At 36.8% G+C, this 26,770-nt stretch overlaps 1 protein-coding gene across 3 annotated transcripts in view; it reads left to right on the plus strand.

Moving 5' to 3' along the window:
* SORCS2 (sortilin related VPS10 domain containing receptor 2) overlaps positions 1 to 26,770 on the plus strand; it is a 1,276,597-nt gene that overhangs the window by 1,073,302 nt on the left and 176,525 nt on the right. For all 3 annotated transcript variants that reach the window (XM_069070295.1, XM_069070289.1, XM_069070305.1), the window contains exons 7-8: positions 2,949 to 3,067; positions 11,114 to 11,203. In XM_069070295.1, coding sequence (XP_068926396.1) covers positions 2,949 to 3,067; positions 11,114 to 11,203 — 209 coding nt within the window. The remainder of the gene's footprint in view (positions 1 to 2,948; positions 3,068 to 11,113; positions 11,204 to 26,770) is intronic.

Here is a 26,770-nt window from a genome sequence, read left to right on the forward strand (position 1 = left end):
TTACATATGAGCAAACTGAGGCCCAGAAGACAATGCCTCAGGAAAAGTTTTTTAAAAAAAGAAAAAGAAGGAAGGAAGGAAGGAAGGAAGGAAGGAAGGAAGGAAGGAAGGAAGGAAGGAAGGAAGGAAGGAAGGAAGGAAGGAAGGAAGGAAGGGAAGAAGGAAAGAGAGACAGAGAGAGAGAAAGAAAAGAAAGAAAGAAACAAACAAACATCAGCTATTCTTTTTCTCAGTCTCTCCTGGCACTGCCATCAGCATTGATAAAGTCACCACTTGAAGGTCCTTGAAGAACTTAAGTGACTTTTTCAAAGTCACACAGGTAGTAAGCTTTAGAGGGAGAATTCAGACCCAGACCACTGAGTTCAAAACCAGGGCAATTTCCACTTTCCTGTGCTACCAGTATCTTAAGGACCTCTCTGCTCTTTAAGTTTTAAGTTTCCCTTAGTCATTTTCCAAGTGATAACAGCTATATATGCCAGTGACCTCCGCAGCTTTGCTTGAGTGCCCCCCATGCTGCTTGCTGACTCCTGTCTTTATACTGAAAATACTCTGTGATAATGCCCTCACAGTGTGTGTATATGTGTGTGTGTGCGCGTGCGTGTGCGTGCACATGCTTGTATGCAGATACCCGTGTGTGTTGGGAGATACTAGTTCTGGCTTCATTGCCTTTGAGACTTTGTTTCTTTAAGTTGTTGACACAAATTCTTAATTATTTTTTTCAAAGATTTCCCTAGGTAAAATAAATGAATGAACAGTTTTAAAATAGGATTGGGATAAAAACTTTATGATTTCATGAATATAGGGAATTCTAAGATGAGGAAATTCCCTCTACTTTCTACCCATTCACATCAATACTTTCTCTGAAATTTTAGAGCTACTTAGAGAACTGAGATAGTAAGAGACTTGTCTGAGGTCATACAACCATCCTTCATTACCAATAGGACTTGGATCCAGATCTCCTCGATCCTTTATTCACTAGGACAGATGCTCTCTCTGTCTCTCTCTCTGTCTGTCTTTCTCTCTGTCTCTGTCTGTCTGCCTCTCTCTCCCACTCCCTCTTTATCTCTCTACTTTTTATTTAAAAATTTAAGATCATATGAGAAGAAAACATCTTCCTTAAAAAAATTTTTTTTGAAAAAGAATCTCTTTAGAACAAAGAGTAGACCAAAGATCCAGTTTTGACTGTTTATGTGTGAATAAGGACACATTCAGTGCTTTGGCTCAGAGAAAGAGCCAGTGTTCTTGAAGGATCAGGCCTGCACAAGAGAAGATTCACCTTTGTCGTATGACTAAAATGATAAATTTAAAAGTAGCTCATTTCCTAAGGGAAGGAAATAACTCCCATACTCTTCATTGAGCAATTAGTAGCTTTCTACTCCTCTAACCATGTGCCATTGGACATTATTGCTATCTCACTGTATCCCATTCCCTCTCTAGACCATAAGCACCTTAAGGTCAGGGACTGTGTTTTATGTACACTTTGTATCTTGCACATTACTTCATACACATTGTCGCTTAAGAAATGTGTCTCAATTTTGTTGCCATGGCTACTACCTTTCTGATAGAGATCACCTGCTCCTCCATGCTTTTGCAAACCATTTTTACAAATTCCTGTGTCCAAAAATATTTCTTGCTCATCCTTGGAGCAATGAAGCTTTCCAAACTTCTTTAAGCTCACTTTGGGGTGACAGTCATTGTTGGTCCCATACTCAATTCAGCAAAATTAGTTAAGCTCTACATTCAGGGCACTGTGCTATGCACTGGGAACACAGTATTTCAAAGAGCTAGTCCCCTGCTATAAGAGGGTTGTGAGGGAACGACTGGTAGAAAGAAATAAGCTGAGCTTGACAGGACCTGCTTGAGCTCATACCCTAAAGGCATATCCTTTAAGAAACCAGGGTCCGCTATATACCATCATGAAAAATCACAAGAGGATTTTAATTTAAAAGCTGGACATTAGTCTATAAACATTTGTTAAGGACCGCCTATGTGCTTAACTGTGCTAAGCACTGTACTAAGTGCTAGGAATACAAATAAGAAAAAAAAACAGTGCTTACCCTCAAGGAGCTTCCAATTTAATGTAAGAAGACCACACAAAAAAGAAAGTTGAAAGGTAGGTGGGGAGGGAAAAATAAGCATTAATGATAAAGTGCAATTCCAGGAGGGGGAGCGAGGTGGATAGAGCATGGTCTTGGAATCAGGAAGACTCATCTTCATGGGTTCAAACCCGACCTAAGACAGTTACTAGTTTTGTGACCCAGGGCAAGGCACTTCACCCTGTTTGCCTCAGTACTTAATCTATAAAATGAGATGGAGAAGTAAATGGCAAAGCGCCATAGTACCTTTGCCAAGAAAATCTCAAATGAGGTCACAAAAAATTGGGCATGACCACTATGATGGAACAATAACAACAAGCAGTCCAAGAAATGAGTTAATTCAAAACGAAAGCCTCCTTAAGGGGAGGCTTTGAGAGGAATTCTCTGCCCTTCCCTCCAGCTGTGCGATAAAAGGGGCAGAAGATACTGAGAGTACTGATGAGGTAGGAGCATTAACCTCGCGGGGTAATAAATTTCTGGAGAACAAGATTTCCTGGGAGCATGGTTATGGTAGAGCTTATTCCAAGAAGTGCCATTGGTAGGATATAAAGTTAACTGGCCTGGGGACCCTGTTGAAATGGAGGTTTTGCGAGGAGTTCTTTGCTCAGCCCTCCAGCTCTCCAATCTGAGGGGCAGAGAGTACTACTGAGATGCCAATAACAAATGTTGATACTTTGGTGGTGGGTACAGCTTCACAGTGAGGTTCATGAATGACAGAAGCACAAAATGTGACTTAACATGGCAGACTGTTATGTAACATAGCTGTTTCCTTCACCAAGAAGAACATTAAGATGTTTGTTTTTCCTTTGGGTTTCTTTTACAAGAATAGATTTTGGTCATTGTTCTCCCCAGGTTTCCGATATGTCACCTGTCAGTCTCAGAATTGCTCTGATAGAACACCCACGATTCCATTTGCCAGCAGCATTGACCACAATTCCCTGACTGTGCAGGACGACTACATATTCTTTAAGGTAAATGCAAATTAATTCCCATATGTGTTCAGTTGAAGGAATGTGACATTCTGGACCAGTAGAAGGGAGGCAGATGAGGACCCAATGAGATGCTGTTTCTTCTGTGAGAAAATACTGAAAGTTAACTTTACAATTCAATTCAGAGATAAACCACATCAATAGTATCCCTTTTTAGAGACTTTTAGGGTTCCAAAAGCACTTTATCAACATTATCCCATTTGATGGACAGCAAACTTACAAGCTTAAAGAAGGGGAAGTGAAAGACATAAGCATTTATCTAGTGCCTACCATGTATCAGGCACTTTGCTAAACACTTTACAGATACTCAAAATGTCTCATTTGCTTCTCACAAAACCCTGGGAGGTAGGTATAATTATGATCGCTACTTTACAGTTGAGAAAAAATGAGTCAATCCAAGGTTAAATAACTTGCTTGGGATGACACAGATAGGTAAGTATCTGAGGTCAAATTTGAACTCAGATCTTCCTAACTCCAAGCCTAACTTACTTTCCACTGGGTTACCTAGATGCATTGCCAATGCAAGTCGTGTTCTTCCCATTTCATAGATGAGGAAGACTCAGAGACCAGAAGTATCCTCCCCCATGGGAGACTTTTCTTGGTGCTCCCAATTCTCTTCTTGAAATTACCTTGTATATGCTTATCTATATGCATAGTTTATCTTTGCAAAAGAATGTAAGTTCCTTGAGGGCAGATACTGTTTTCATCTTTTTATAACCTACAAATAGTAAAAAACATTTTTTAAACAGTTAATTGAATAGAATAGAACTTTCCTTATTTAGGGTCCTATAGCTCCTAAGCAGCAGAAACAGAATTTGAACCTTGTTTTCTTAATGCAGATCCCAGGATCCCAGAAATTCGGAACTGGAAGGGATCTTGGAGCTTACATAATCCAAACCATAGCTGAGCAGAAACCCATTCTCCCTGACAGCCCTTACCATATTGAGAGGAAGTAATTGTGGCCTTAAGCCTTCTCTTCGATTGCCAATGCCTCCATCTGGTTTTTATAATGCATATTCTCTCCTGGTCACCTCCCTCTGGACCAGGAGTTTTTTACCTTTTTTTTTTTTTTAATATATTTTGGACTCTTTGGGAAGACTGCTGAAGCCTATGAAGCTATTCTCAGAAAAATTTTAAATGCATAAATTAAAATACTAGGGATTACAGTAAGAAATATATTGGAGTATAGCTAACAAAATATTTTTTAAAAGTTCACAGACCTTTTGAAGATGAAGAACTCTTGCAGTCTATAGACACTCCAAGTCATTACAAACCTATAAAAATATGGCTCCCAGAAATCAAGACAAACATGCCATATTTGTTCTAACCAGTGCTCTTGCCCTATGCTACAATGGGTCCTAGGGTTTTCCAAACACGATATCCATTTGCTCTGCTATTATCATCACCTGCCAAGTATCTCAACCTTTTTGTTGTTGTTGCTGGTGGTGGTTCATTCATTCATTCATTCATTCATTCTTTCATTCATTTATTCATTCAAGCATGATGGCCAGGTAGAACTCATTCAGATTCCAACTAAGAAAGAAGCAAGAATTATCTTCTTCCATAGCTAGTTTGCTTGATGAGGATTAGGAAATGAGTGCCACCCAAAGACACCCACACCCATTTTCTTGGGAATAACGTTCTGGGTGTCCACATGGCAGGAACCACTTCTCACCATGAACAAACTGTGAAATGGATTTTAAAATAAATTTCCTAAAGAAAATCATCCCTCCTGAGCCTTGCCTTGTATTGTTTGGAGGTGACATTGTTTATAACTCCCCAACAGCTACAATTCAGATCTATTTCACAGCTAGTCTATGGTGAGAAGTGGTTCTCCCTGTGTGAGCGTCATGACTGCCAAACTTAGCAAAGCGGGTGATGCCTTTGACAGGGCAGAATCCAAAATGCGTTAGCAGGTCTTGAAGATCCAGGAGAGGTAATTGACCTGCTTTGATTTCAGATTTGAGTAACAAAAATATGTAACATTTATTATAGATGGATGTTGACATAGATAAATACAGACTGTGTGAATGTAACCAGAGAAGTGAGCAGTCTTCCTGCCATGTATATTTATTTGTATGTTTCTGAGCTGTGCTGAAGGGGACATTGAGCTGTCCCTACTGTAGTCTGATGCCTCCAGGGATATTTCCCATAGTCCTTTCTGAACATCCTTTAGGTTATTTAGGCTTATTGATGATAATAACAAAAAATGCAATGTAAGGAAGTGGTTCCTAATGATTAGAGTTGTCCATAATTGGAATGCAGGCTGCTTCCAGAGGTAGGGCCTCAAGTCTCTGGATGTCTTCAATTAGAGGTAGGATAATCACTCTTTTGTTATGTCACAATCAATCAAATCAGTCAATCAGCAAGCATTTATTAAGTGCTTATTCTGTGTAAGGCACTGTACTGGCAAAATAGTCTCTGCCCCTAAGGAACACATTTTCTGAAGGGAGAGAAATGGATTAGGGATTTGAGTAACTAGATAATTTCAAAATTGCCTTTCTATTCAATCCAATGGGACTCAGGGATTCTTTGATGTCATTAAGGTCCAAAAGAACAAAGCAAGTAAAGACTATGTCATTAACTTGCATCTGTGGAGGGTGTGTGTATGTGTGTGTGTGTGTGTGTAGATAGACAGATATACATATATATGGGTGTCCTTTCTTATTAATAGCAATAAAAATGATGCTATTGATTCACTTTTTATGGTGCTTTATGAGTCACAAATCTCTTCTTTCATAGCCCATAATTTATTTGAAAGAATGAAAGACTTTGGCTTAGGAGACCTTGATTCATTCTACAGTCTTGGCAATGAATATGTAACCATGGGTTAATCTATTAATAATAATATTTATTAATAATTAATTTCATGATTAATTACTATATTAATTTAAATTATTATAATATGATTAATAAATAATGATGATAACTTTCTGTGCCTTACTTTCCTTGAGTGTAAAATGGGTACAAACAATATTTGTACTACCTGCCTTAGAGGACTATAAATGAGGAAAGTGCTTGATAAACCTTAAGGTGAAATAAATGTTATTGTTAGCAACCCTGTCACATAGGAAATGTAAACATCATTAACTTCACTTCATTAATGACTTGAAGTCATTTTTATTGACTTCTGGATTGGACTCTGAATAAGTTCCAAGTTCAAATTCTGTCTTTGACACTTACTAGCTATATGGCTGTGGAAAAACCATTTAACTTCATTACCTGTAAATTAAAGATAATGATACTTGTAGTACCCAACTGACAGAGTTGTTGTGAGGCCCAAATGAGATAATGGACATAAAGTGCTTTACTAACCTTAAAGCACTCTATTCATGTTAATTATAATTGTCATTATTATTAGGAAATATGTCCAGTGAGGAAAGTTATACCACACAACCACAAAGGTCACCTAACAAATAAGTTTCACTCAGAACTTAGTACTATATCTCCAGCTCATGGATACTTTCTATCTGGCTGATTCCCTTTAAGGGAAAAAAAAATAAATGAATTTCCTTTTAGCATTTAGACTAGAGAAACTGATTTCCCTTGAAAGGCAGCATTTTTGACAGCTCGATATGACAAATCAAGCTGATATTTTAAAATGAAATAAATAAAAATAACAACTGTCTAGTTTTCCTCTTATCTGTCAGTTAATAAATCATAATCCTAAAGGCTTCCCATTTATTATTCAGTAAAAATAATGTTTTGTAATGAAAAAGTGACTTAAAGCAGTTCAAATGTTACACTTTTAGATGTGTATTAAGTATTCAGGCAGGTAGATCTTCTGTCATACTTCATCTCTATTTCAACAGACAAAGGTCAAATTTGCATCTTTCAGCAAGAACTGGGTTTTTATTATTATTATTATTACTATTTTATATTTAGCATCCAACCCTTTAAGAGGAAGCATGGTCCAGTTCACTGGACTAAGAATCAGGAGATGTAGAATTTTGTCCCTGCTATCCCAGGGACTTGTGGCAAGACATTTCACAATTCAAGGCCTCTGTGCCTTCATCTCTAATGTAAAAATAATGTAATAGATCATCTCTAAATTCCCTTATAGTTCTAACATTCTAGGTGCTAGGGTCCCTTTCTGCTCTAATCTCGTATGTTATATCTTTCCATCTCTGACATTCTGTTCTAAGTTTTCATAGTTTCCATTTGTTATAATTTATATTCTGTAATTTAATATTCCTTCTAGCTCTAACATCATCCTAGGTTCTAATATTCTTTCAAGGTATAACCTTCCATGTCCTTCTCTTTGGGTTATATACATTTCTAAATATACTGACTTTTGATATGGAAAACCTGAGTATTTATCTAATCCAGCAGTTCTTTAACTTTAACCAGATTCATTAACTAGTGGATTTGTCTACACACACACACACACACACACACACACACATATATATATATATATATATATAATGCATGTGTACCTATATATAATATACATATATTTGATAATTTTATTTAAATATAATTGGTTTCCTTTGCCATCTTTTGTATTTTATACCTTTAAAAACATTGTCCTTTTGTCCATATGACAAAAAAATCATTAAGAGCCCCTCTTCTGATCATTGTGTCTTTGGGCTTTTCCCCTTCATTAAATTAGGCAAGGTTGAATGCCTTTTTTTCAATGTCTTGCAAAAACATAAAAATAAATAAAATGGGTTTTTCTCCAACAACACTCCTAATATTACTACATTTGATTTTCTTCATTATAATCAATAGAAATTCTGAATGCTTTCTCTTTGAACCATTAATCAATCAATCCATGATCAAATAAATGATTTGATCAGCTCCTTATGAGGAGTGAATAACATAAGTGACCTTGGTTTTCTTACTTCAGATTTTTAGCCTCCAACCAGAGTTTTTTTGCTCACTATACCAAGCAGTCTCCGAATTATCCTAATCAACCATCCTAAAATCTTCCCAACATTTTTGGTGATTAATGGGTCATGATTTTTGAACTTACAAGCATGAGTGTGTTTGTGTTTGTGTTTGCCTGTGTATGTGTGTGTGTATGTATCCCCCAAGCAACAAAGAAGAATAGCAGTTCAGGCACCCAGAACTTAATAGGAGACAAAATCCAGAAATGAGGAGCCAGTAATAAAATCCATGCCCTCAAATGTCTACATGCAAACACTTAGCATTTAAGTAACAAACAAGAGGAAAAAGAAGTTCCACTTCAAGTAGACAAATTAGACCTCAAATTATCACTAAAACTTAATTAAAAGAAACCCAAGGCTGGACTATAAATTTTGATAGATATATATTAATTATTTGAAATAAACAAGGCTGGGGGAGGGGCACAGCTAGGTGGCACAGTGACTAGAGCACCAGCCCTGGAGTCAGGAGGACCTGAGTTCAAATCCGGCCTCAGACACTTGACATACTTACTAGCTGTGTGACTTTGGGAAAGTCACTTAACTCCAGTTGCCCTCCAAAAAGCCAATAAAAAAAAAAAAGAAACAAAGCAGGGAAGGGAAGGGAAGGGAGAGGATTATATATTAAGAAAATACATGAAGAAATCCAGGAGACATAGTGGGGAGCATGAAGAGGGAATATTTGAGTAAAGGATGCTAGAAAGAGAATAAGAAGTGATTATGTAATTGAAATGTACTTTAAACAATAGAGGAAGAAAGAGGAAATAGATAAGAAGTTTCAGAAAGAGATCACAAGTGTGGCATAGGGACATGATATCTTTGCGATGGGTATTTCAATGATTCCTGAGCTGTCAGTGATATTTGAAAGATGGTGAAAAATGGAAGAGATACCTGAAGATTAGAGAAATAAAAATATCCCAATTTTCCAAAAAATGAGGAGAGAACAAGCATGGCAAACTATAAGCCAGTGGACTTGTAGAAATTCTAGATTGGATCATTAAACAGATAGTTGGTCATGATATGGTTTGAAAGTGAATCCTTGGTTGCCAGTGACCAGTATGATTTCATCAAAAACAGGTCATGCCAGACTAGACTCATTTCCTTTTATGACAAGATTACTTAAATGAATAGATGAAGAAAATACCATGAACATAATTTGTGTAGATAAGTATTTCATACTTTTCTTGTGGACAAGGTAGAACAATATAAACTATACAATAATACAGTTAAATGAATTCAGAGGGCACCGGATAACCAGACTCAAAGAGTAATGGTTAATGGTTTAATGTCATCATGTTAGGAGGTATTCAGTGGAGTGCTTCAGAGAGATGTGATGTTTATCTTTTTTATTAATGACTTAGAAATCAGCATAGATGTCATCCTGCTTAAATAGGCAGGTGATACAGTGTTAGAAGGATTAGCTAACTCACTGGACAATAAGTTTAAGATACCAAAAGGTATTGACAAGCTAGAGTCTGGGGACTTAATAGGATGAAATTCAGTATAAATAAATGTAAAGGCTTACAAGTAGATGAAGGAAAACAAACAACAAGATCAGCTTCCCAAATCAAGAGGAGGAAGGCTTGGTTATGTTCCAGTCATCCTGTAAAGATGTTTCTTTTATTGGACTGTAAGCTCAATATGAATCAGTGTGATATAGAGAGCAAAGAGTTATTGTTACTTTACGCTATATTGAGTGAATTGGTTTCTGCAAAAGGTGAGGGATGTTCCTACTATGTTCTGCCCTCCGGAGTTTTTGGTTCAATTCTGGGTGCTATAGGTAAAAAAGTGTGGGCTAGCAGGGGTGGAGAACCTGCAGCGTTGAGGTCACATGTCCTCAAGCACACACTTTGGCTGAATTCAAACTTCACAGAACAAATCCCTTGAATAAAAGGGGAGCTGCTAGAGACTCCAGATGAAGAAAACCAGGAAGATAAAAGACCTTTAGTCTATATAATATGAGAATTAGTTGGAGGAACTGGAGATGTTTAGCCTAGAGATAAGAAGTGTCAGGGGACATGAGAGTTGTCTTCAAGTATTTGATGAGCTGTCATGAGGAGAAGGCATTATACTCATCTATCCCCAAAGAGGAGACTGTGTGGAAATCGCAATGAAACAAAATTCAGGGGAAATGTAAGGGGGAAAAAAAAGCTCTGACCATTAGAGCTATCCAAAAGTGGTAAGTTTCTCTTCCATGAAGGACTGGTAATGTATGTTATACATGTAATGAACTGCATAACTCCTGAGATTTCTCCCAACGCACAAAGCCTGTTACTTGTTCTAGTCTATGACCTGATATCTCTTCCAGGTTCACCTGTTCACTGGCTGGCTGTCATTAGGTTTCCACAAAAGTTCTCTACCTCACTCGAGGTTACCCTAGATTCTTAAAAGCCATACCATTGAACCATGAGCTCTACCAGATTCTACAAAACTAGAAAAGCATGAAGTGTAGTCCCACAATAGAAACAATGACTGCTTTCTGAAGACCATCTTAGGTCAGATATGAGAGGCCATTACCAGTTTGGCCAAGGGAAATTTACCATGCAGCCAAAATACCCCCTCAGAGACCATCTGCTAAGGCATATATGATCTTCACCAGTGAAGAGAAGACCCATTATAATAAAAGTACAGATCCTTCAAGGATGGAATTATTGAAGTGACTTTGGAGAAGTTATTTTATTTCTGGAAGCCTGTTTCTTCATCTGTCAGAAAAGGTTATGATGTCCACCTTACTTATCTCACAGGACTGTTATAAGTAAGAGTCAAGAGATATCTCAGTTTAAAACATATTGTGACCATATTGCTCTCTATATATGTTAACTATTATGATTGTTATTATTAATTATTGTACATTAACTTTCATATATGGCGTCCCAGAAGTTGTAGTGTACTTTTCTGTTACTAAAAACTTTAAACTTCATTTGACGTTTTGGATTACCCTGTAGTATTATTATTACCCCTTTTATCAATATATTGTTATATATTAATTTGTTTTAAAATTGATTCCTGGAAATGTCCAAAAGTAATTATCTACTTTAGAGAATCTTCCTAAATATTTATACTGTGTATTGGTTATTTTTCCCACAAATTTGTCTGGATTGAATAAACAAAATTGACATATACCTGTTCTTTCCATTAGGCGACAACAGCAAATCGGACTAAATACTACGTGTCTTACCGACGCAATGAATTTGTTCTGATGAAGCTACCAAAGTACGCATTGCCCAAGGTAAATATAGTGCTGTGCTTATTCCTCCTGATGCTCTGGGTGGTTGGAAGATTGCCTTATGAGTAATTATAACTCCTAAGACCATTGTATATGAAAAGGTCTTTAGTACGCATAATGATTTTTCTTTTGTGGAGGATGGTGACCTTTGCAGCTCTTCTGCCAAGATGGAAGAAATAAACTTGGCACCAACAACTGCTTTAGAGATGGCATCATTAGGAAATAGACATAGGAAGCAGCAGTCAAGTCTCTCCACCAGTGGAAGGGTGTGCAGTTAGATGGCATAGGACAGTTACAAAAAGTCAGATGTAGGCTCATTCTAAGCAAGAACTTCCTAACCGTCAAACCAGTTCAACTATGAAATACGTCATTTAGTGAACAAATGAGTTCCCTCTTACTGAGGTAAAATGACCTCTTGCATAGATTATTATAAAGGGGGAGCATACGTAAGGGAAAGATAGAATGGTAAGAGCCTTTCCATATCTAAGATTCCATGATTCTCATTTTATACGAATATGTATACCAATTATAATTAAGTCTTCTTGCCATTTTTTCAATTGAACAAACATTAATTAAGTGTCTGAAGTGCCTTAAGTATGCTGAGTCTTGTGCTCGGCATTGGGGAAGAAAAAAGTTTAGAGAAGACAAAACCTTCTCCAGAATAGAAGGAAGACTACTTGGGGACTTTAAAAACAGATTAAAATGCATGATTATTACAATTTAATTTTAAGATACTTAACTGTCCAGTTTCTTATACTCCCTATTAATTTGAAAGTTCTCTGAGGGCAGAAAGTAACACACAGAAAGAATTATGGAGGTAATTAAATCATAATTTATTTTGTTCTATGCAATATACTTCTATTAATTCAACCTTTAGTCATGTTAGTAGGTTTGTTTTTGGATTTGACTGCCATGTCACATTGTTGACAAACTCATTGAGCTTGCAGTCTCATAAAATGCCCAGTTGTTTTCTCACTTGAACCTAATCCCTTTTATCCAAGAACCAATATTTTAGTGGTAAGAGAAGTTAGACTTTGATATCAGTCCCTGTGCATAGTACCTTTCTTAGCAGTCTTATCCAAGCAATGACCTCACCACTTCAATAAATAATAATGGCAATACTTGATTCAGAATTTCCATCATTTCATTATGTGTAGGTGGTACCCCCAACTGACATACATTAGAGCTCTTGCACACCTGAGCTGATGGTTTTCATAATCTATTGTGGCCAAAAATTCATGTCCTACCAAGGACAAAACTCTTATGACAAACCTCCCTGACGTTGGCTAGGCTGGTCCTTAGACAACATGTATGCTGCCAAGCTCTACACTTGAGAGCTTTTCTAGCTTAATGAAACTCACCAATCTTTTGGTTGGGTGACAGAGGACAGTCATTTTAAAGAGCTCTGGAATTAAGGCTTTTAGTGGGGATTGAGAAACTCTATTGGGCTGTTTAGAAAAGGTAGAAAACCAAGACTTGGGAAATCTGGGTTCTAGTCTCAACCCAGTCACTGACTTTATCATATCATATTCCCTCTCTAAATTTGAATTTTGTAAACTTTAAAACATAGGATTTGAACTAGATGGTTTCTAAGTTTCTTCAATTCTAGGTAGAAGCAAATAAAATATTTCAAGCAAATTGCACATCAGAGAAGTTCTAGCCCTTCACACTGATACTACTTCTTCCTGCCAACTTGTCTATTTTTTTATTGATTCCCCAGTGATCTTTCTTCCCCCTGTATGCTTATTTCAATTCTACACAGCTTTTGTGAAGTCTAGATCATATTTCTTCTGTTCAATGCAGTATTCCTAACCTAATCTAAATCATATTTATTTTTTCTTATATATCCTTTCATTACTTGTAAAAATTCAGCTTGGTCATAGTTATTTAAACATACACACACATATATATATGTATATATGCATGTTTGTGTATGTGCATGCACATGTATACATATATTATACATACACACATATGTGTGTATGCATATATATGTACACAAGTATTCTTTGTGACCTCTCTGTTAGCATTTCACTTAATTTTTGCACCAATACTACTGAGCTATTGATCGGTAGTTTTTTAAAATTTTATTTATATCTTCCCATTTTGAGGATCACAACCATATTTATTTCATAAAAGGTTAATGACATTTTTCTATTTTTAATAGTTTACATAACACTATACCTATATGTACTTTAAGTGTTGAAAGAATTCACTCATAAATCCAGAAGAATCAGGGTTTATTTGTTTGTTTCCTTTGGGATCTCATTTCTGTTTTGCCTGATTTCTCTTTCTGAGGGATCTTAAAGTCATGATTCCTGGTTTGTTGATATAGTTTATATTTTTAAAATATTTACCCAGAATCCTAGCTATCAGTTTTATCAGAATAAAGCTAAATATGTTCATTTCTGGGATTAATATTTTTAAATTTGGTAGATTTTTTAACGACTCCTTTAAGAAAAAAGTCAAATGAGATAATTATCAATTAATTGGTCTCTAAGAAAAAGATCCTTGAGTTTTATTTATCAGATTCATTTTTAATAGCTGTTATTTTCCATTTTATTGTTCTTTTCTTGATTTTCAAAATTGCTAACTATGCTTCTGGGGATATTATTATTGTGTTGATTTCTAGGGTTTTAAAAAACTAAATTATCAATATATTGACATGTCTTTTCTGTCTCCTTTATAAATATTAATGTTTATGTGTGTATATGAATATTTGTATTTACTTCTAAATTTACATATACATATTTCCTCTGAAGATCACTATAGTTATGTCCCACAAATTTTGGTATGTTGTATTTTATACCAGTAAGATATACTTTTCCTTTTTTTAAGATACACTTTTCTTAAACAAACTCTATAGCTTCTTTAACCTACTCATTTAGGAAAATTTAGTCTCTAGTTATGTCTTTTGTTCACATTCCACTTATTGATTACGATTTTATTATGTGATGGACCATAATGGATGAACTTACTATTTCTGTCATGGTGAATTTACTTTCGAGTTCTTTGCCCTTTACGCATGTAATGAATATTTGTGATTACATCATGTAGTACAGAAAAATTAGGTACATGCCTTAATATCCTCATTCCGTAAACATCATTTGTTGGCCACAGGTAGTTTTTTTCCTCAATATTCTTTTGAAAACTTTAGTTTCCCTCTCATTTAACTTTGTTAGATTTGCTGAAATCTGAAAAAGCACATTGAAGTCAGAAACAATTATTATCTTACAATCTAGATCTTCATAGAATTCAATTAACTTTATCTTCCTGTTTTTAGATTCTATGACACCATTGTATTCATATTCAATATTGATACTATTTCATTTTTTCTGCATTGATTAAAATGTAGTTTTGCTATTTATCTCTCATTAATGTCTACTTTTATTGCTGCCTTCCATGAGATAATTGTTGTAATCCCTGCTTTTTTGGAGTCAGCTGAGACAGAATGCATTCTGTTACAGACCAACATTTTAACTTGGTATGAATCTTTACATTTTAACTTTGTAAATTATTGTATTTTATTAGTATATTCTTTTTTGATTCTTTTACCTTTCTTGTTGCTCAAGTATAATCTAATGGGATTCTGACTGAAAATCTTTTTTATTTTATCTTTGTCTTTCTGGATATTTGCTGGCAAGTTCAGGTTTTAAATAGGCCACTGGATCCATGGCCAGTCTTCATTCAGCTTTTCCAGTATCTTGCCTTTTCCAATTTAATCAAGGAAAACTCCTTTATACTTCATAAAGAGATAACAGTATGTTAATATTCCTTTTCACTTGGTTAACACAATACTTCATTGCCTCTTATTTTTACCCCTTGATTTCTATGATTATATCAACTTGGAGGAGGGTAGAATCATCACCAACTATTCCCCATACACTAATAGCGATATAATTTCATAAGTACCTTCCCCAAATTCATCTCTATCATTCAGTTTTATTTCTTTGTCTATTATTTATTCGCTATGACTATTCCTTAATCTAGTATTCTTAGTCCATTCACCTCTCTTAGGAGAAATGCATCATATTTTTGTTTTTCTTTCCTTCACATATATTTTTCATTTTGAAACTCATTCAACATTATTGATTCACTCAGTCTTTGAAATAAACTTCAGTTAAAATAACATGAGGGGCACTTAATATTATAAAATAATATTATTAAGTAGGCAGAAATATGTTGTTCTTAATCTTATACTCAGAGGAATCAAAACCACTCCAGGACCCATTTCAATCACATCTTAGCCAGTATGGAAAATGATTTTACAAGAAGATTTTAAAATTATTTTGGTAAGAGTCTGGGATTAAGATATTGGCTCTGTATACTTACTAGCTGTGTAGCTATAGGAAAATAGCCTTACCTACCTAAGCCTCAGTTTCCTCTTTTGTAAAATGAAAACTAGTATACTTGCATTGCCTATCTCAGAAGATTATTATGTGGAAAGTGTTTGGTGGTCTTGGATGTGCTGTTAAAATCTGAGTTCTTATTACAACAGAGTTGTGGTGATTGTTGTTGAGCTGTGATTGTTTTATAAATATCCTTCCCATGGCCTTAGCAGGACTGAGCAAACATTAGAAGCCTGGTTCTCTAACCCTAAGTCCTTTATACTGTACTTCTCTTTGGATGCTCTGCAAGAAGAAATGGAGAGAAAAACCACTGTTTCTGAGTTAATTAAGTTTATTTTTTTTTCATTTTCTCATGCCTATTGCTTCGGTTTATGTGACTCAGAATCTTTTATTTTATTGGACACTTGATAATATATATAAGGCACATGGAGGTGAAAATAGATAACTTGGGATTCTATTCAATGTTGTTTTGCACCCACACAGTTCTCTGCAAATACTGCCAATATAATTTTCTCTTAGAGCCAGTCATTTTTTTTTCTTGTAAACTTTGAGAATAACAGAGAATGCATTGATTACAACGTGAGACTTTTATCCTTGTTTGGGTCACACACACACACACAAAACAATTCTTCAGTTGTGTCTAGTATTTCATAGTTTACAGGGTGCTTAGTTCATTTGATCTCAAAAATCCTGTGACATAAGTAATATGTTGTTGTTCAATCATGCCTGACTTTTTGTGACCCTGTGGACTGTACTGGGCAAAGATACTGGAATGGTTTTCCATTTCTTTCTCTGGTGGAATAAAGCAAACAGAGGTTAAGTAACTTGCCCAGGGTCTCAAAGCTAGTGAGTGTCTGAAGCGGGATTTGAATTCAGGTCTTCTTGACTCCAGGTCCAGTTCTCTTTCCACCGAGCCACCTGGCTGCCTCCATATAAATAATATCTTATCCTGGTTTGACAGAGCAGGAAACTGAGGCACAGAGATAGAGTGTAACTTGCCCATGGTCACAAAGCTAGAAAGGGACATTAATGAAATTGCACCCAGGTCTTTCCACTTCTGGGCAGTGCCTTTTTCTATTCTACCACAAATCTTACTGCCATTAAGGAAATGGGGAAATGTATAGGAGCAAATCTTGCATAGAAACAAAACAGGCCTCATTGGTAGGGCTTAGAGAACATCAGAAATTTACAAAATCACTAATATTTGATAACTGTTTCATTTGGTCACATAGTATATTAAATTCATCAAACTACCTACTTGCCCATTTAATATTTTGTATATACTTGTTAGGGAAATGGCCTTCTACTCTGGAAGATACAGAAAAGAAGAAATTATCTCTACTCTTGAGAAATTTAGAATCTTTATAGGAAGGCAAAGCAGGGGTTATAACAAAGAGGACACTGGACTCTAAGTCAAGAGACTTGGTGTCTGTTCTCTGCTCTTCCATTAACTAGTTAAGTCATGTGATTTTGGAAAGGTCATTTCTCTAAGGGCCTCAGTTTCCTTCTTTGTACAATTAAGGAGTTGAATGAGATGATTGCTAAGATCCTTTCCAGTTCTGACATTTTCAAAGTATAATAAGAATTGAAATAACAGTAGAATATAGACATTGATTAGATGGGAAATTAATCATCCAGGCATTAGTAACACTATAGGAGATAGAATGAATGAGAGGTAAGTGCAGGGAAGGCTCAGTGGAGGAAATTGGCCCTGAACTATACCTTGAAAAATAGCAAAGATTCAATAAGAAATAGACAAAAGGAGGTATTCCCAATCTGAGGTACATGAGAGCTTGATAACAGCCAAAAAAAAAAAAAAAAGCAACCCCAGGATTAATGGCTGACATTGGGATAGCACTTTATAGTTTACAAAATGTTTTACATTTACTTTCTAATTTTATCCTTACCATAACCCTATAGGGTCAAGAAGACAGGGATTACCACCATTTTAGAGATCTAGAAATAAAGTCATTTGCCCAAATTTGCACAAATATTAAGTGGCAGAGCTCGAATTTGAACCAAGTTTTTCTAAGTAAAGCCTACTGTGCTTTGCACTCTATTTCAAGGCAGAGCATCTGGGGTGAGCAAGGTGTTTTAGGTACAGCAAAGAGACCAGTCTAATTGGAATGGAGGATGAGATTATAGACACATAGAATTTAATTAATTAATTAAATTGATTAATATGGTTTTCAAGACCTTCCACAAACTGGCAAAAATCCATATTCAATATCAGTTCCTTTTGCTCTTCAGAAAACACCAAGAGACAGGAAGATGACGTCTAAGGTTCATTTCAACTCTCAGATTCTATGTGTCTATAATCTCGTCCTCCATTCCAATTAGACTTAAAAATATATGAGAGGGGACTTGGTATACTTCAAAGAAGCACAGTGAATTTTGGGGAGCCACAAATTGAATTCTTGTTCCTCAGATTTTGAGGTGAGTCTCTAAGCCTTGCATTTTCTAGAGAGAGCTTTGGATCATGACCAGTCAGGCATCACAGTGGTATACTGCTTTAGGGAGCTTGCAGAAAGTGACGGTGATCCTTCCCATGGGGCCATTTGTTGTCACAAGTTAATAAAACTATAGAAATAGGGAAACCCATCTCTAATCCTTGTGTTCTACAGAGTATAAAGTTCTGAGACAAACAGGTGAAACAGTCTGACAGGGGAAAAGATAGAGATTCAGGCATTTTTTCCATTATTAAAAGTAAGCCTTTAAAAAAATTCCCAATTCACCATTTAAAAAAAAGCCAAAGGTAGATTGTGAAATTAAATTTCTCAGTTACAAAATTGCTTTATGGGAAGCATTATGTATTGGCTAACCCTTCACAGGAGGACAAAATTGGATGAATAAGAAAGAGATAATGTCTAACAAGGCCAAGAGGGGTTCTCAGAACAATATGAATATTTAATGCAGTTATCCCTGCCCTCCACACTGGGCTTTATCAGAAAATCTTTGAGTTAGGAGAGACTGGCACTGAGGTGAGCTGACTCTGGAGTCTGTGGTATCCTTGAAAAGTGACTCTTGCATATCTATTTGAAGACCCCTAGTGACAGAGAATTGACTGCAACTCTCCCCTCCCCCAAACACTAAACACGCCTAAGGCAGCTGGCTTTCCTTCTGGACAGCTCTTTTTGCTAGTAGGTTTTTCCTGACATAAAACTGAAGCCTACCTTACTCTAGCTTCCCTGCCCATTGCTTCTTGCCCTGCCCTCCAGGGCTAAGTAGTAAGGAGTCTGATCTCTCTGTACAACGGGCCCTTAAACTGTGCTAGCTACCTCACATTTAATACCCCCAACTTATCTTCCCATAGCATGTTTCCAAGACTCTTCACTATTTTAGTCACTTTCCTTTTAATATTCTTCCTTAATTCCTCAATTTTCCCTTTAAAATATAGGTCTTAGAACCAAACATGATAATCCAGATATGCTCTGCCTAAGACAGAGGACAGAAGCATTAGCATCTCCCTATCTCTCATCAATCCTCCTATTCCTTCAGGGCAGCTAGGTGACCCAGTGGAGAGAGCACTGGCACTAGAGTCAGGAAGACCTGAGTTCAAGTTTGCCCTCCGATACTTACTAGCTGTGTGACCCTAGGCAAGTCACTTAACCCTAATTGCCTCAAAAAAATTCCTTTTCCTTCTCATTAACTTTGCTAATTGTAGTGTCACACCATTGGCCCACCTCGTTACAATTAATGACATGAACTGTAGTCCTGACATATCTCCCCCCACTCCCAGGGGACATATTATACCCCACAGAGATAACTAACTAGGGTTAATTTTTAAACACAAGTTCAGGACTTTGATTTTCCTTGGGGGTCTCTAGGTGGGAAAGGGGAGGTAAACACTGCTACAATATCTTTCTTATAGTTGGGTTTTGGATCCCCTACTCAGATACTCCTGCCTGCCCGAGTGACAAGTCACATTACTTTACTGGGCTTCTCTTTACTCAGCTCTAAAATAAGCAGCTTAGACTAGATGTCTTCTGAAGTCTCTTCCAGCTGTAAATCTCTCCTCCTGTAACCCTATAATCTTATAATTTTATCAGGCAATATGTAAGTACTGCAACTGGGGAAAGTTCCCAGAAATAATCTGCTCCTATCTCAGAACTGTACATTAAATGAATGGTATATCTATGTAGATTCTTTTCAGTAACCCCAGTGAAAACAGAATTTGGGAAATCTTTTGTCTGCTTCATCCTAAAATTATTCTAATAGGACTATTTTCATAAAGAGAAATCCAAAGTTTCTTTTATTTAATAAGAAGAATGCTGGATTTTTGTTTCAACTCAGACTTTGCCAGGAACTCACTGTATAACCCTGCAAAATCATTTAACTTCCTGGAGACTTTGCTTTTTTTCTTCTGTAAAACTGAGGTAATACTATTTCACATAACCTACATCCTAGGCAGCTATGTAGTACAGTGGATGGAGCTCTGGACCAGGAGTCAGGAAGACTCATCTTCCTGAGTTCAAATCTGACCTCAGACACATACTAGTGGTGTGACCCTGGGCAAGTCACGTAATCTTGATTGCCTCAGTTTCCTCATCTGTAAAATGAACTGGAGAAGGAAATGGCAAAGCATTCGAATATCTTTGCCAAGAAAAGGGGTCATGAAGAGTTGGACATGACTGAAATGACCCAACAAAAATAGAAGTAATAACGTTTCTGCTTTCCTTACTTGCGAGCTATCTGAATCTCCCATCAAAAGACCAATTAGAGTATGTAAATCATTTTTCAAAGATAATCAGAAGACCTGAGAATCCTTACCCCAAATCTTGCTTATTACTTGTGAGGTCACTTAACCTCTCCAGCCCATCGTTCCCTAACCTGTCAAATGAAGTTGCTAATGACCCTGCCTCTAAACCTCTCCATCTTTCTTTGCAAAATCTTGACCCTCTAATTTGTAGTTCACATGCGTGCCACAGACTTGATAGATGCCTATATTGTTTGGGGGTCTGACTTGTGAGGATCCCTACAGAACATAAATGCTCCCAGAACTGGACATTGGATGGGGTCATCAGAAGCCATCTTGCCCAACTTGTACATGAGAAAGAGGCTCTTCACTGAGGTCTACAACAAGTGCTCATCCAGCCTTTGCTTGAAGACCAACCAATGTGAAGGAACCTGCCACAACACCTTTCATTTGGGGGATATCTCTCATTAGCAGGAATTATTGCAGTATAAGAAGTGCACGTCTTTCTCTGCAACTTCCACCCATTGCTTCTAAGTTTCATATACTTTGGAATGCAGTCCAGGTATTCACTGCTTTTGTTTCACTGTGCTTTTTTGTTCCAAGGGGGATCGTTCAGTTCTGGGGGATGATGGGAATGGGTATACCCAGAAATCACTGTGGTGTCTATCAATGGACATCAGTGAACTGCTTTATTTCAAATTCCATCTTTTTAGATTTGGCCCATCATTTTCAGTAGATGTCAGAATATCACCTCACTTGTCTAAGATTTCAATTACCTGCTAACCATTCTTTGCTTTGTTTCTCCCTGACCAAAGATCATTCTCTACTAAAGAGAAAACGAACAAAATAAATATACGAGTCTAATAACTCAGCCTTTCCACCTCACCCTTTTATTGTCATTCTGTCTTCCCTAACTAACAGATCTCCTCCACAACCCACCCCTGTGTAACTTTAAAAAAAAATTTTGTCCCTATTATTCAGCAGTAGCCTCAACACATTCTTAGCCTTAGCAATTCCTATTGCAATTTACCCAGGTCTCTTGTATTCATCCTTAGGCACTTTATATTGCTTGCATTTTTATTTCTATACATATCTTAAAAAAATATGTTTCTCAATTAATTCCCTGTGCATAACTATCTATTTAGGAAACTTTCCTTGTTCTTCTTCCTCTTCATCCAAACAATGACAAAAGCAATAATAACTAGCATTTATGTACTGCTCTAAAGTTTGCAAAGTACTTTACAAACATCTCATTTTATCCTGATAACAATCCTGGGAGGTAGGTGCTTTTATTATCCCCTTTTTATTGATGAAGAAATTGAGGTAGACAGAATTTAAGTGACTTACCCAATGTCACATAGCTAGGTAAATATCTGAGACCGGATTTGAACTCAAGTCATCCTGATTTGCCTTCCAGGGTTGTAGATATTGCCATTTCTTTTTGTGTCATTAGCACATCATTCTTGAGAGATTCCCACTCCTTTAGAGTTGACTTCCCCTTTAAAATATAAAGCCTTTGGATCCTATCAAGTCTTTTTTAAAAAACCTTTAGTCTCATTTGTATTTCGGAGTTCTCCTCTACCACAAATTTTAAAATAATGTGGTCACTTGGCCAAAAGGTTCCTGTCATTTGTATTTCACTGACTAATTTCTGTGTTAATCAAAATCAACTCAAGAACAGATATTTCTCCTTTTTGTCAATTAAGCCACCCTTCGAGAAGTGAAGTTATCATTAAAATGAGTGCCAAATGTATCACCTGATCCATGGTACTTCTGAAATTTGTTCATGAACCCAGCTACGGTCTATGCTTGTGACTGCTCATATCCAAAGTCAATTTGTGACCTGAAACTGGGCAGTAACAGAAGAAAACTTCCAGATGGCCCCTCTTCCTATACTCTGCTCTTGCTAAAGAATCTCCCTAGATCTTCTGCCCCAGTACTTCCTTCTCTGGTGCCAAGTCTCAACCCCCATTCAATCCTTGGGCACTGAAATGCTCCTCACCCCCTTTACTATTGGCCAGACCTCATCCCCTATATCCTAAGGCCTCCTTGTCTTTCTCCTCAAGTTTCCCTGGGTTGCAAAAATGTCTCAGTATTACTTTTTCATGGCTTCCTCAATCAGAATTCAGTTTGATGCATTTTCTAGGGCTCTGAAGAAGGGATGTAGTTCATAACTAGGCTGTGCCACTTCCTCTTACTCCAGCATCTTTAGAATTCGTTACCAGATCTGCTTTGGGCAAAAAAAGCAACAAAAGATTTCTGGATACTGGAAATCCTTTATTACCACAATTCTATTCACACCAACAAATACCTGTTATGTGCAAGACTCCATACTTGAACAATATGCTTCTGTTCATGACCCATTTCCCAAATTCCTTATCCAATTCTTTCTCTAATTCAGAAATCAGTAGTGCATGGGGCGGCCAGGTAGCACAGCGAGTAAGAGCACCGGCTCCAGTGTTGAGAAGACCTGGAGATCAAATCCCGGGCTCAGACGCTTAGCACCCACCCAGAAACACCTGGCCGTGTAACCTTGAGCAAGTTACTTAACCCCAATTGCTTAGGGGCGGCCATATGGCTCAGCTAGTAAGAGCACCAGCTCCAGTGTCAGGAAGACCTGGGATCGAATCCAGGCTCAGATACTTAGCACCACACCCAGAAATAACTGGCCGTGTAACCTTGAGCAAGTTACTTAACCCCGATTGCTTAAAAAAAAAAAAGAAATCAATAATGCGCCTTACAAAACATCACTACTACTTCTTACTGTTGGTTCTTACCTACCACCCTCTACCCCCAGGTATGTGCATTTTCTCACATAAGGATATAGTCTTAATCTGTGATGCCACTGAATCAATCCCAATGTTCCAGGGCCAAATTCTAGAAAATAATCTCATTCCACCAAGAATCCAGTTATTGAGGCCAAATTTGCCTTATCTTAGGACCTCTTCTCATTGAACATTAGTAAGCTGACATTTGATGTCATGGATTTTATTATTGGTTCCCTTCTTCTGTGTTGTCTCTGATGAATTACCCTTGCTTTCCACTACTCTTTACTGAATGTATGAAAAGTCAGAGCTCTAAGTGGCATGGTAGAGAAATTGTCAGAAAAGGATGTGCTAGACCTGAGACCAGGACCATCTAGTGGGAAAGCTCATCAGTTATACCCCAGGATCACAAGAGTGAGTCTGAGTTCCAGGTGAAGGGGAAAGCTGGAGGTAGAGGCAGCTTGGCATGCCATGGCCAACATTGTATCTGCTGTCCTCTGGAGAACTATACTTATCATGCTTATGTGGAGAGTTTTCTCCCTTCTCTTTCAGTTTAAAGCAAATTTTATTAAATTTTCAGTACTTCAGGCAAATATTGTTTTTTTGCTATTGTTGTTTTATCAGCCTTTGTTCAGTATACTCCATCCCTTGCAAATACCTCATCCGTTATTCCTACCTTTTAAGTCATGGTCCAGAATTCCAAAATCCATTCTCTGATACTACCTTCTTAGTCATATGTTCGCTTCCCAAATCTGCCTTTGTCTTTTGACTCCTGTTTGATCTTCAGTCCACAATAGTGATATAGATACCATTTTTGCCCCCAAGGTCTTTAATTTTGAGTCCAGAACTCCATTACCCATAGTAGGGCTTTTGAGTTCCTTCTGATGGCAGATAACATTTGTTCCTATATGAATCACCAGAGTTGGGTATATTAGGTTTCTTTTTTTAAATTTTACCCTTTGTCATGGGTAGGTTTTCTGTCATGTCTTAAATAAATGCCCATCCCAGAATTCTTGTTCCACTTTCTGATTCTTGAAGGAACCATGACCCACTGAAACAAACGTGTTCTGAAATAGCATTGCTACTCATTTCTTAAGCTATGCCAATTATATCCCCCTTAAATGAAGCCATTAGCTTTTAATTTACTTACCCAGGTGAGCCTAGATTTAATCTATTAAGACATTTTTTAAAAGAAAAGAGAGAAAATATATATCTTCCAAGGCAAAACCAGACAGAGTATCTGACAGAATACTGCAGCATGTCAGAGATTGCCAACAACCAGTGAGACAAAAAAAGACTCCAAACAAATACAACACTCCCAGAATGTCTTAGAAAGGCAAGAAATGTGCAAGGACAGAAAGCCATCGTCTTCATCATCATTGTCATCATCATCATCATCCTTTTCCTCACCATCTTAAAACATATATATATACAAGTAAAAAACTACTTGAGACAATAAAAAAATTTGTCAAACTTGCAGGATATAAAATAAACCCACACAAATCCTCGGAATTCCTCTATATTTCTAATGAAATCCAACAGCAAGAGATAGAAAGAGAAATCCCATTTAAAGTTACTGTAGACATTATAAAATATTTGGGAATCTACCTGCCAAAACAAACCCAGGACATATATGAACACAACTATAAAACACTTTTCACACAAATAAAGTCAGATCTAACTAATTGGAAAAAACATCAATTGCTCATAGGTAGGTCGAGCTAATAAAATAAAAATTACAATCTTACCTAAATTTAATTACATATTTAGTGCCATACCAATCAATTTATCAAAAAAAATTACTTTATAGAACTAGAAAAAATAGTAACAAAATTCATTTGGAAGAACAAAAGGTATAGAATATCAAGGGAATTAATGAAAAGAAATGCTAGGGAAGGTGGCCTACCTATACCAGATTTTAATCTGTATTATAAAGTAGCAATCCTCAAAACTACTTGGTACTGGCTGAGGAATAGAGCAGTGGATCAATGGAATAGACTGGGAACGCAAGACCCAGCAGTCAATGATTATAGTGTTCTACTATTTGATAAACACAAAGACCCCAGTTTTGGGGATAAGAATTCACTATTTGACAAAAACTGCTGGGAGAACTGGAATATAGTATGACAGAAACTGGGCATAGACCATTATCTAGCACCATATACCAAAATCAAGTCTAAATGGGTGCATGATCTAGGTATAAAGGCTGATACTCTAAGCAATCTGGGAAAGCAAGGAATAGTTTACCTGTCAGATTTATGGAGAGGGGAAGACTTTATGACCACACAAGAATTAGAAAGCATTATAAAATACAAAATGGATAATTTTGATTACATTAAATTGAAAAACTTCTGTACAAACAAAGCCAATGTAACCAAGATTAAGAGGGGAGTGGAAAATTGGGAAAGAATTTTTATGATCAATGTCTCTGATAAAGGCCTCATTTCTAAAATATGCAGAGAATGAAGTCAAATCTATAATAATACAAGTCATTCTCCAATTGATAAATGGTCAAAGGATATGAACAGGCAGTTTTCAGAGGAAGAAATTAAAGATATCTATAAGAATATGAAAAAATGCTCTAAATCACTATTGATTAGAGAAATGCAAATCAAAACAACTCTGCAGTACCACATCTCACTAGTCAGATTGGCTAAGATGACAAAACAGGAAAATCACAAATCCTGGAGGGGATGTGGACAAATTGGAACACTAATGCATTGTTGGTGGAGTTGTGAACTGATTCAACCATTCTGGACAGCAATCTGGACTTTTGCCTAAAGGGCTATAAGTAATTTCATACCCTTTGACACAGCAATACCACTTCTAGGATTGTATCCCAAAAAGATCATAGAAGTGGGAGGAAGACCCCTATATAGAAAAATATTTATAGCAGCTTTTTTGTGGTGGAAAAGAATTGGAAATTAAGGGGATGCACATCAATTGGGGAATGGCTAAACAAGTTGTGATATATGAATGTAATGGAATACTATTGTGCTATAAGAAACAAGGAACAGATTGACTTCATATTTACCTGGAGAGGCTTATACGAACTGATGCTGAATGAGAAGAGCAGAACCAGGAGAAATTTGTACACAATTAGACACAATGCATGTGTGACGGCCAGCTTTGATAGACTGGACTCTTCTCAGCAATGCAAGGTTATAAGTCAACTCCAAAAGACTCATGATGGAGAGAGATGTCTACATTCAGAGAAAGAGCTAGGAAGAACAGAGTTTGAATGCAGATTGAAGCAAACTACCTGCTCTCTGTCTTTTTCTTGTTTGGTTTTGTTTCCCATTGTTCATTCCATCCATTACAATCCTTCTTTATAACCTGACTAATGTCTAATGTGGAAGTATTTGCAGATCCTATACTTGATTGTATGCCACCATGGGGGGGAGGGGAGGGAGGGAGAGGAAATTTGAAACTCAAGGAATTGTGGAATTGAATCCTGTAAACTAAAAGTAAATAAACAAATGAATAAAGACCAAAAAAATTTTAAAAGAAAGAAGTAAAATGAAATAAAGTCATATTCCCTTCCAAAAAAAAAAACATATATGTAGGGGGTGGCGTGGTGGTGCAGTGAGTAGAGCACCAGCCCTAGAGTCAGGAGGACCTGAGTTCAAATCCAGCCTCAGACACTTAACACATACTAGCCATGTGACCTTGGGCAAGTCACATAATCCCAGTTGCCCTGCCCTCCAAAAAATAAAAAAAACCCACATATATGTGTGTATGTATGTGTATATGAGAGGGA

The sequence above is a fragment of the Petaurus breviceps genome, unplaced genomic scaffold (genome assembly GCF_028583685.1).
Source record: "Petaurus breviceps papuanus isolate PSGF00001 unplaced genomic scaffold, PetGlider_PUasm1.0 140, whole genome shotgun sequence".
Lineage (NCBI taxonomy): Eukaryota > Metazoa > Chordata > Mammalia > Diprotodontia > Petauridae > Petaurus > Petaurus breviceps.